Below are 12,142 nucleotides of genomic sequence, written 5' to 3' on the forward strand. Positions count from 1 at the left end.
ATTAAAAAAAAAAAAAAAAAGTGCCTGGAAACTTGCAAGATTGTAACTGGTTTGCTAAATAGGAAACATGTTAACTGTATCTACAGATGACTCCAACCTAGGATTCCTAGAAAAGATGGTGAAAGCAGGAAACCTAATGGTGGGTATGGGGATGGCAGTTCGAGCATTACAGTGGAGAGAATCTGATAGGTCCTAAGTCGGTGTGCTGGGATGGAGAGGGTGTTCTTGAGAAAGTGACATTTAAGCTAGTGGCCTGAAGAATGAGCTGCGGGTCGTGCTGGGGATGGCAATACTCTGAGGAGGCAACTGCACATACAAAGGCTCTAAGGTGGGTGAGCAGAAAGTGGTGCATTTGAGGAACAGAAGAAAGCCAGTGTGGCTGGAACAGTGTGTAAGGGAGAAAGTGGCAAGAAGGCGAGAGTTGAAACTGAGGGGGTGGGCAGGGTCACTAAGGATGCTGGTCTTCATGCCAAAAGAAGTGGGAAGCCACTGAAGAATTGTAAAGAGAGGACTACCAGGGGTCAATCTGAATTTTAATAAGATCACACTTGCTGCAGTTGAGACAAGATTTAGAAAAAGTCAGAATAAAAGCAGGAAAACTGGTTAGAAGACCACTATGGTCATCCTGGTGAAAGATGACCCAGTTGCAGCAAATAAAGTGAGGGAGGTAAAGGAGATCTCAAAACTCAAACGCCAACTATGTTTACCGAGTATAAAATAAAAATTAGGCATGACATTAGGATGTATTAAAAAGGAAGCTGAATTCGGGCTAACTCCTTCCTTTCTTCGTACTCGCTACCAGGTAGACCCTGTCAGAACATCATTGACATTTCCAGAATGTAAGGAAAACATGGAAACCTAGAGATGTTTCAGCAGATTGATACCCCAATGGCTAACATATTAAATATATGTAGAAGAAATAGTTAAAGGAAATGTGCCTATAGAAACTACAGAAAACTGAAGTATGGGTTGACCCATTCACTAAGAACATCCTGGCCAGGCGCAGTGGCTCACGCCTAATAATTCCAGCACTTTGGGAGGCTGAGGCAGGCGGATCACCTGAGGTCAGGAGTTTGAGACCAGCCTGGCCAATATGGTGAAACCCTGTCTCTACTAAAAACACAAAAATTAGCTGGGCATGGTGGCACGTGCCTGTAGTCCCAGCTACTCAGGAGGCTGAGGCAGGAGCATCACTTGAACCCAGGAAGTGGAGGTTGCAGTGAGCCGAGATTGCACCATTGCACTCCAGCCTGGGTGACAGAGTACAATGGCGTCTCAAAAAAAAAAAAAAAGAAAAAAAGAAAAAAAGGAACATTCTATGGGCCAAACCATTGTTTCTCAAACTTTGTATGTACACAAATCAATAGGAAAGCTTGTTAAAAAATCCCAGAGATTTTGATTTCAACAGGTCTCGGGAAGGGTCCAGTTATCCCTACTCAAATCACACTCATGATTTTAATGTAAATGGTACTCATATCACACTTTGAGAGATCCTGGGGTAGATACACTGGTGCTGGGGCCCTGCCCTCACAAAAGTAAAACACAAAGTCATAGGCCCATGACAGGAGTCCGTTAGAGTGGAGGAAGGGAGGTTGCAAAGGATAAATGTTCGATTATATCTGGAGCATTAGAATTAGGGGTGGAGGGGAGGGCAGTCAATAAAGTCTTGCAAAAATGTCTTTAGGGGTGTAAAAGATTTTTCACACCCAGAAGTCTTCAACAAAGTACAATCCAGAACCATAATCAACATGGTCAAACATCAGCTGTCCTCCTGATCTCACTGCTTTTCAGGCTTGCTCCATTTTTCACCTGAAAAAAGGGAAGGAGTTTCACGCTCTTTGGTTTTTTATTAATGTAATTTAATTAAAACTTTTTTATGTTAACATATTTCAAGGTAAAAAGATGGATAGGCATACATACAGGCATCTATCCTACTGCAAAATTAACCTGTACTTTACCCCTACACCTCAATTTCTGGGACTGTGTGTGGTCCAAGTTTGCTGAATATATAAATGATTAGATGAAAATATTAATGCAAGAAATAAATTGGTACTGCTATATTACTAGATTTCTTTACCTAGTGATATATTTTAAAATGGCAAGTTTTTCACTTAAGCAGGTTTCTGTCTTTAGGGAGTATAATAGATTTTAGAAAACCTCTCAGGCTTTTATTCTTAGGTCCATGAAAAGCTTAGTTTTTCAAGGAACTTAGCTAGAAATTAAGGAGAATCTTAACCTACCCAAGTCTATCTTAAAACTGTACCTACACCAGTTTCTCTCCCAGTGAAAGGTCAGTAAATAAAAACTTTGAAGTCAATGTGGAATCCAATGGTACATTAACACTCTCTTTAGAAGTTACGCCGGAAATGAACACATGATGAGAACAATGTTAACCAAAAAGGAAGCTACAAAAAGGGACAAGAACTTTCCAGACCAAAGTATAGCAACAAAGACTACGAGAAATGAACGGCTTAAAAAAAAAAAAAAAACGACAGCACAGCTATGGCCTATGAAGTTCAGGAAGGTCCATCAAAAGATCTGTATCTTCTGAAATTCAAAATGATTTTATTCTTCTGAAACATATCAAAGACCAACATGTGACTTCTATGATGAGAATACCAGGAATAAATCAAAAAAGCAAATTTATATCCTATAAAATCAAAGGGCCTACTTATATAATGTGATCAAATCTCTTTGAATTTTAGGATATGAAATAGTTTAAAACACAAATTATATAACATTCTTCTTCCATAGACTTGCATTACTACTTTAATATGTATTCATATTCTTCTTATACATTTATTTTTATTTAAAATTATTTCCTGGCCTAGAAACTTAGACTGCAAAAAGTAATTTATTTAATGATAGACATCAGAGCCAGGAAAAGAATTCCTATGTCCTGTCTCCTTAGTCAACTGATATTTCTACTAGTTTAAGTTCTCTTCCCCAAAGGAAAAAGGTATTCCTTATTAAATAAGGTTTAAACGAAGGACCACATTAATCTCATTTTCTCTAACTGTCTATAGACATTCAAAGGATCACAAAATGAGAGATAAAAGGAACCACACAGACCAAAGTCGGTCCCTCTAAAATATGCCAGACAGAGGTGGAAGAGTTGGAAGGAAAGTCTAACATCTTTGAGTTCAACTGTGTGTTACAATTACTTATTTATTTGTCTGGCTTCCAGTTTTCAAATTTTGTAAGGACACAAAATGAGACTGATTGCCTTGTTCACTCTGCAGAAAGCATAGTGCTTAGCACATAGTAAGGCTTCCATAAACATTTGCAGAAAGGCTGAATGAATAAATCTCTATCTTGCAGAGGAGAAAACTCTAGATCAGACAAATTAAATGACTTGTCTTGAGGTCAAAATTCCAGGCCTCTTGCCATTCTACTCATTTTCACCCACTCGTGGCCATCAAGTTTTCTTAAATAAGAAAAAAATCCAATCCACTCTGGATATTTTTGTTACCTTGGCCCAATGGGATTACACATAGTAACCCTCTTTTCTCCTGTAAGTGACAGCCTTCAAATATGAGGGGATAATACTTGTGTCTTCCCTATTCGAGGTTACATTGATTTGCAAGCTATGGCTTTTAGTTCCTTCACTACCACACATCAATAGATGTGGATGTGTGTGGTTTTTTGTTTTGGTTTTGTTTTTGTTTTTTGACACAGAGTCTTGCTCTGTCGCCCAGGCTGCTGGAGTGCAATGGCGCGATCCTGGCTCACTGCAACCTCCACCTCCTGGGTTCAAGAGATTCTCCTACCTCAGCCTTCTGAGTCGCTAGGACTACAGGTGCCCGCCACCATGCCCAGCTAATTTTTTTTATGTTTAGTAGAGACGGGGTTTCACTGTGTTGGCCAGGTTGGTCTCGATCTCCTTACCTCGTGATCCACCTGCCTCAGCCTCCCAAAGTGCTGGGATTATAGGCGTGAACCACCGCACCCAGCCTAGGATGTGTATTCTTAAAGTACAGCATACATAACTCAAATTTCCAGATACGATCTGGCCAGGGCAGATAGCAGTGAGAATATTATCTCTTCTTTCTGGACCGGTTTTGTAAAAGCTTTTCTTTTCTTTCTTTTTTTTTAGACAGGATCTCACTCTGTCACCCAGGCTGAAGAGCAGTGTCATGTTCATAGCTCATCGCAGCCTAGAACTCCTGGACTCAAGTAATCCTTTTACCTCAGTCTGCTGCATAGCTGGGACTACAGGCATCAGCCACCAGGCTGGGCTATTTTTTTTTTTTTTTTTTTGGTGGAGACAGGGTCTTGCTACGTTGCTCAGGCTGGTCTGAAACTCCTGGCCTCAAGCAGTCCTCCCACTTCAGCCTCCCAAAGTGCTGAGATTATTGGTGTGAGCTACTGCACCAGTCTTGTAAAAGGTTTTCATGTAGCTATGCAACATAAATCCTGGCTTCACAGCTGCCTCATTCATATGCCCACATGGGCTGTTGTTAGCTCAGGTTTTCTCTACCTTCTATCTTTGTGGTTAATTTTCTGAATACAAATAGAGGACTACTTCTCCCTACTAAATCTCATCTTGTTTGTTTTGATCCATCCTCTAGCTTACATTTCAGAATCTCAATTCTGTCATTCAACATATTAGCTCTCCAAACTAGTTTTGTGATAGCTGCAAATTTGATAAGTATGCCTATGGTATCTTTATCCAGGTAATTATAGTGGTAAGTGAGCAGATACCATTAGGTTGGTGCAAAAGTTATTGCGGCTTTTGCCATTAAAAGTAAGGGCAAGAACCACAATTACTTTTGCACAAACCTAATAATAACAGCTAGCCTTATATGACACTTCCTATGTGCCAGGCAGCGTTCTAAGTCCTTTAACTCAATTTATTCTCACTACAGACTAATAAGGCAGATGTGATTATTTTCTCACATCTGATGAAACAGTGGAGGTACAGAGAGGTTAAGCAGTTTACTTAGGATCGCAGAGCTTGTGAGCAGAACTGGAAACCCAAGCAGTCTGGCTCCAGAATCCTTGCTCTTAATTACTAAATTGTGCTGCTTCTCATTATTATTGTGTACCTTTACTGACAAACTTCTAGACTAAGAGGGAACCATTAGACAACAATCGTTGAGTAAAACTGCCAATTATTCACAAAACAACACACATACTACAATCTCTGATAACCCAAGTTAACAGAGATTGTAGTATGTGTGTTGTTTTGAGGGCTTTGCCAAATGCTTTTCTGAACACTAAGTGCTATACAGCACAGACCTGACCTACTTATCCAGTATTCCTCAATTTCTGTTGTGTGCCCTCAGACTGTAAAGTCTTGGGAGTTACAGACCACAACTACACTTCCTCTTATATCTCCCAGAGCACCTACTACATCATGAACACACAACAGAAAGTTTTATCTTTGACAGATGGTAGCAAAAGCCAAGGAGATTTTCTCCGAGTTAAATTCTGTGGGAACTAAGCACAAAGTTTAAAGCGGAGTTGGGGGCCGGGGGGGCCACTTTAGCTCTTTAGCTTTCAAATTCTCTAGTACAGATTCCCTGACATAAGGCAGAGACAAGGATGTAATGGTCTCCAAGCCACTGGCCATGATGGCTTGACCCTTGGTCACCCTGTCCCATTCTTCGGCTCACCCCCTTCAAGCCCTCCATAGCCTTGCGGGGCTGGGTGTTTCTGTAAGTATTTGAAGAGCACAATCTGCACCTCATTCTTATTTGCATATCCCAAGGTGCCTGTCAGAGTGGGTGTAGCACACCAGAGGGGTTTGAAAACCCCCAACTAAAACTTCACTTAAGGATTTTACTTATAAGCAACCCCTCCACGGTTGTATTCAAAGTTGGAAAAATAAAATTTAGCCCTTTATCACACATAAATACCTAGGGATTTCTCCTCTGGGAGACAACAATCCAAAACACTCAATGAGAAAATGACTTAGACAATACAACATAAGAAGCAACAATGCACTAAACATTTCTCATGTATCAAAGCTGTTTATATGTTTGGGGGAGGGGCATATCTGACTCTTCCTTTGTTGTCTTTTCCTCCCCCAATTAGCTACATACCTATTCCCTAACTCTAATAAATCTTCACCTTATTACTTCTAAGTGGGAGACAAATTTGAAAATAGTAGTAAAGATAATAATTGGAGATACCAAGGAAAGTCAATTTCCTTATTTCTACCTCTCATTTCCTTAGAAGATCTGGCACTTTGGCTACTAAAGGACCCCCTAATTTTTCACATGGGAATGAAAACAGATTTTGGCTACCCTAGAACTTCTTGTTTTTCAAGAGCATAATACACAATAACCCTTCTGGGCACTTAGAAACCAACAGATCTTTCCTCACCTAGACTCACATGCATAAGAAGTTCCCAAATTCAATTTCCCTTTTTCTGAAGAATTGCTATTCTACATGATTTACCCAGAAGCCAATAAGTAACTAACTAGGTCCAAACCAGAAATACTGCTTACTTCCAGACTGGCAGCCATTTAATGAGTAATTAACCACCCCATACTTTCTATCAAGGATGCTTGTATTGCTAGGGTAAAGGTATCCTTTATGTTGAAATGATGCCATAAAACAGGCCTTTGCCAGAAATACACCCTCATTTATCATATGAAATGCCATGTGGTATTAGCAAGGTCGATAATGTTTGTTCAATATATTTTGCTTTCATAGGAGCTTGAAATGATTTGTTTTTGCAGCTGTAACAGAGTTAAATTAGGGATTTAGTTTCAGCTTAGCTGGATGAGCATATATAACTAGGAGCTATTAATTATCTGCCTAGAAGCCTTTGGTCATCTTCCCACAACTTACAGCATCCTTGGAGGACTAAGTTACACCAAAAGCAGCCAGATTTTATCCTCGAAGAATTAATCTTGGCTTCTTGGTTACTAAGGGGAGGCTAAAAATTTGAGTTTTTATTTCTTATTCCACAACTCCCCCCACTAAGCATATAAATGTTATTAGTACATAGATTTTTTTCTAAAGTTGAGCAAGGAATTTAAGACAAAATCTTAGTGCAAAGTCTAGTTTCAGACATCCGTTCCCACAAATAAAAAACTAAAAAGCACAACTTTTCTGGCCTTAAAGCACCAATAATCAGGCCCCTTCTCTTTTTCTTTCTTCTCATACTGCTGTTCAGGCTGAAACAGAGTACAGGGAGAGGAAGTTAGCTACGAAGATAAACTCATCGAAAGCCTGCCCTACAATTCTAGTTGCCCTCTACCTGTTTGTGAATGTTAGCTGGGAGCAACCGCTGAAAAGCTTTGGGGGGAAAAAAGCAGGGAGGAAGATAAGGCAGGGGAGACAAGAGAGAGAAGAAGGGAAAGAGGGGGTGGGGTGGGGCAAAGAAAAACTAGAGAGCAATTCAAACAAAAATGAAACTCTCTCTTTCTCTCTCTCTCTCAAACACACACAGAGGAGGAAAATGCCCCCACACCCCCTACCCCAGGTCCTAACAACATACTTCTTTATCAGAGGTTCATTGTCAATCAATTAGCCCAGGCAGCAGGGGTCTGTGAAGGGGGGGCACCCAGGGAAACAATGGACAGCCCTGTTGTATTACTATTTAATCACTTTTGCTAAATAAATAGAGCAGCCCCGAGGTGCTGTCATGTCAAGGGAATTTATAACAAAAAAAACTTCATTTTTCATTGGTCATTACTTTTTTCCCTTCAGGACAAGAGAGGGTTATTACTGTAGCCTTAAGTTCCATCTTTGTGTTTCTTGCCTTTGATTCCCACTCAGACCCTGCCACTTTCTGGCACTAATTTGTCAGCCTGAACAAAGAGGGGATTTGTACCTCCTGTAAGGTCTCAATTAGGAATGGCTTCTGCTGTATTATGTGCCATTCAGAGAAGACACAATGCTGGTAATTACAGGAATTTGCACTAAATGGCTGAAGAATTCACAGCAAAACTTCTCCCCACCACCTCTTGGGTTTACTCCTCCCAAGGGTTGGAGGGAAAAAAAGGAAAGCAAAAAAGCTCTTAATGCCAGAGAGATGTAATTACCAACAGCAGTCCCAAGAGGTTAAACAGCAGCCAAGGAGTAAAACCATAAAACCTGACACAGTGAAAATGGCATAGAGGATCTCCCAGGCTCACTGTTTTTCTTGCTGTCTTTGCTGTTAACATGTTCAAATTCGGTTCAGAATTGGGAACACTGCCCTACAGTGGGCCATCCAATTCCATCTCCAGATTACAAAACAGTCAAACAGAGAACACTTCCAAAGGTGAGCTTTGCATCTCTTGTCACACTCAGAAACAAGTCCTTGGGCCCTTTTATTATAGTAATCAATTGCTAGGTTTCTTGATTGCTGGGAAATTTTAGGAAAAATATGTGTGTGTGCTAGTGCCAAGAAAACCATGTATCTATTAAGTGCAAATAGGTAGGTACAAATGTCAAATTCCTAAAGAAAATAGAGCTGCTTAGATAGGAGGAACAAGTTCTAGTGTTCAATAGCACTGTAGGATGACTATAGTTAACAATAATATGTAGTTTCAAATACCTAGAAGGGAGATACTGAATGTTCCCAACACAAAGAAATGATAAATGTTTGAGATGACGGATATGCTAATTACCCTGATCTGATCACTATGTATATGTATTGCAATATCACTGTGTACCCCATAAAGATGTATATTGTGTCAATTAAAACTTTTTTTAACTAAAAAAAAAAACAAAACAGAGCTATTGCCTTAATCTAATTTCGGAGCATTTTGTGAATAGCCTAATTCAGAATCACATACAGGTACGTAATTCATAAAGACTTTAATAAGCTGTATAGTCATTTGTTTTAGCATTAATATTATAACAGCACAGATTCCTCATTGCCAAATATAATTTTAAACCTCAACCAGTAATTTCACTGAAGAAGCATGCCTCATTTGCTGCTACAGAGGTGTTCCTGAAAAGCTGTACCACCAAATTAACTGTTCCTAAATACCATTCCCATCAAGTGCTTCTCTGCTCAAGAACCTTCTGTGACTTCAGGGTCAAACATTAAATGTAATCTGAACTGTCTTTATTTTTATAGGTCAAAAATGACTGAAAATCTGCAATTTCACATAGTTCTACCTGGCACCATCTCTGAGAGTTCTCTAACCCAATGCATGGCCTCACATCTGTAGCAATTGTCACAGCTGCCTTTTGACATTCACTGATGTGATTATTTGATTCATGTCTTGTCTTCCCTAGTGGACTGCAAATTTCATGAAGGCAAGGACCATGTTGGCTTTCCTGCAGCACTGACCCATCTAGGTGCTTCCAAGTTTCTGGGCACACAACAAATAATATAATGAATGAAATAACTAAGTTTTCAAATTTCAAGAAGTAGAACTAGCAAAAGTGTAAGGGTCCTAGAGGTAGGCATGATAATAGTAGGTTCCAGGAACAGCAAGAAGACCACTATGAGGCCGGGCGCAGTGGCTTACGCCTGTCACCCCAGCACTTTGGGAGGCCGGCGGGGGGGGGGGGGGGGGGGCGGATCACGAGGTCAGGAGTTCGAAACCAGCCTGACCAACATGGCGAAACCCCGTCTCTACTAAAAATACAAAAATTAGCCGGGCATGGTGGCACATGCCTGTAATCCCAGCTACAAGGAAGGATGAGGCAGGAGAATCACTTGAACCCGGGAGGCGGTGGTTGCAGTGAGCTGAGATCACACCACTGCATTCCAGCCTGGGTAACAGGGCAAGATTCTGTCTCAAAAAAAAAAAAAAAAAAAAGCAGACCACTATGGCTGGGACTTCCTAAGCTCAGTGCAACCCTGGAGCTGCAGAGGAAGCCATGGAACAGTCACGCATAATCAGATACAACTATCAAAAATCAAGTACACATTTAAAACATACAGTTATGTATCAGCATATATTTTTAAAACCATAACCTCAGGCGTTTTTGGATAACCATGGTCCATTTTTTTCTGCAGGGGCTGTTTAAGTTTTAAAGAAGGATATAGAAAATTCTTCACTTACAGAAAGAATTTAATGAAATAAGGCCAATTGCACTATTTTGTAGATTTAAAAGCCAACATTTGTGGCTCCCCTGAATAGCAAGTAAATGACATCATAATAAAGAGCTACTCTGTGCAATCTTCCACTTTAAAAGTTTATTCATCCAAACTATTTAAAGGGGGAAGAACTAAGTAGACATAAAAACTTATAGTATAAAGGGGCACACTAAAACCACGACATACAGTCAATATGCCTCTCCTTAAAATAGTACATAAAGCCAAAATTCATCAAAAACAATGTGCTGAAGATTTTGGCATTTTGGAAGATCAACATGCAATGCTACCAGCTTCTTCACTGAAGGTGTGTTTTTATGAGGATGCAAAGTTAGAAGACATAGGTACAAAAGGAAGAAGCAGCTGGTTTAGATTAACTGTGTTTGTGAGAAACACAGATCAATTTTTAACGTTCCATCTGCTATAATAATCTCTGATATAATGAACAGTCTCCCAGGTAATTTAAAAAACATTTAGAAGTTTGCTTAACAGGTTTTTGCCTTTTTCTTTTGAGACTCTGCCCCCTACAGGAGATGAGGAAATAAAGTATTCTTACCTAGAAAACCACAGTTCAGCTGGGCACAGGCGGTGGCTCACGCCTATAATCCCAGCACTTTGGGAGGCCAAGGTGGGCAGATCACCTGAGGTCAGGAGTTCGAGACCAGCCTGACCAACAAAGAGAAACCCCATCTCTACTAAAAGTACAAAATTAGCTGGGTGTGGTGGCACATGCCTGTAATCTCAGCTACTCGGGAGGCTGAGGCAGGAGAATCATTTGAACTTGGGAGGCGGAAGTTGCAGTGAGCTGAGATTGCACCATGGCACTCCAACCTGGGCAATGAGACCGAAACTCCATCTCAAAAAAGAAAGAAAGAAAGAAATCCAGAGTTCAAGTGCTGGTACAAAAACAACCTGGTAAACCACAAGTATCACAAAGCAACTGAATATAGCACTTTCTGAGGGAAGAAGGGGTATATAAATGGAACAGCTTTTCTTTCTTTCCTTTTTTTTTTTTTTGGAATGTGCCATACTATACAAATTAAGACCAACTTCTCCCTGTCCCAAATTAGAAACCTGTCTCTCTCTGCCCCATTCATCAGAACTCCGAACCAAAGCACAAAGTTAAAAGTCGAGCAGTGCAAATGAATTTTAGACTGCCTTCCTCCCCTGATTCCCTACTACTACCCTTATCCAACCTATCCTCCACAAGCCAAATTTAGTGAGCACAAAATCTAGACAGCAAAGGGAAGCATCCTATCATATGGAACCTAAGGCAGCTGCCAGAAAGTTCTATTCCTGCCCATTATATAATATGTTTCCTGTTCTTTTCTACTCAGCTTCCTTCTCCCTCTTTTGCTCACTTTTCTTTTTTTCCTGATTTCATTTCTCCAGTTCCCGGATGCGATGAGCTTGCTGAATGGCACCTTCTACCTACATTTCTCCTTCCTCTTGAGTGTCAGGAATGCTATGAATGCAGTGCAGAGCATGGGCAGTGCACCCTCCATCAGAAGGCACACTTCTGAGAGGGAGGTGAATTAGGCAATACCTCTTGTGAAATACCTGAGGCTTTTCTTCCCTCTTTTACTAGAAAGTTTCTTGATTCAGCTACTCCAATCTCCACATCTTGAGAACTAAGCTGAGCTGTTCTTCCTTACTCCAATAACACAACAGATTTGCTGACCACATCTGTAATCTAAAGCCACGGAAGTGTACCATAATTCCAGGATGTCCAGAGTAAGCACTTAGTAAATTATTATTGAATGCCTGAACTTAAAAAAATATATACTAGTATAAAACACTGAAACGTCTATTTTTTAAAAAACTGCTAAAACTAGTATCTCCTTATTTCAAAACCATTTTCCAAAAGTATCTGGGTGACTTAATACAGGTGTTTCATACCTACAGATACATCTATATAAACTAGTAGAGCTTCTTTCTTCTTCTTTTTTCTTTTTCCTTTTTTGGAGATGGAGTCTCACTCTGTCACCCAGGCTGGAGTGCAGTGGCATAATCTCGGTTCACTGCAACCTCCGCCTCCCAGGTTCAAGTGATTCTCCTGCCTCAGCCTCCTGAGTAGCTGGGATTACAGGTGCCCACCGCCACACCCGGCTAATTTTGTATTTTTAGTAGAGATGGGGTTTCACTATA

The 12,142-nt window shown here is 40.3% G+C and overlaps 1 protein-coding gene across 11 annotated transcripts in view; it reads right to left on the minus strand.

Annotated features, from left to right (window-relative positions):
• PLEKHM3 (pleckstrin homology domain containing M3) overlaps positions 1 to 12,142 on the minus strand; it is a 208,203-nt gene that overhangs the window by 143,073 nt on the left and 52,988 nt on the right. The window contains exon 4 of one of the 11 annotated variants that reach the window (XM_074009909.1): positions 513 to 1,809. The exons of 9 other annotated variants lie outside the window; for them this stretch is intronic. In XM_074009909.1, coding sequence (XP_073866010.1) covers positions 1,778 to 1,809 — 32 coding nt within the window. In that variant the 3' untranslated portion in view covers positions 513 to 1,777. Of the gene's footprint in view, positions 1 to 512; positions 1,810 to 7,100; positions 7,131 to 12,142 lie in introns of those variants that run through there. One more of the 11 variants, XM_074009910.1, reaches the window with a different exon arrangement.

Source organism: Macaca fascicularis, chromosome 12, assembly GCF_037993035.2.
Source record: "Macaca fascicularis isolate 582-1 chromosome 12, T2T-MFA8v1.1".
Lineage (NCBI taxonomy): Eukaryota > Metazoa > Chordata > Mammalia > Primates > Cercopithecidae > Macaca > Macaca fascicularis.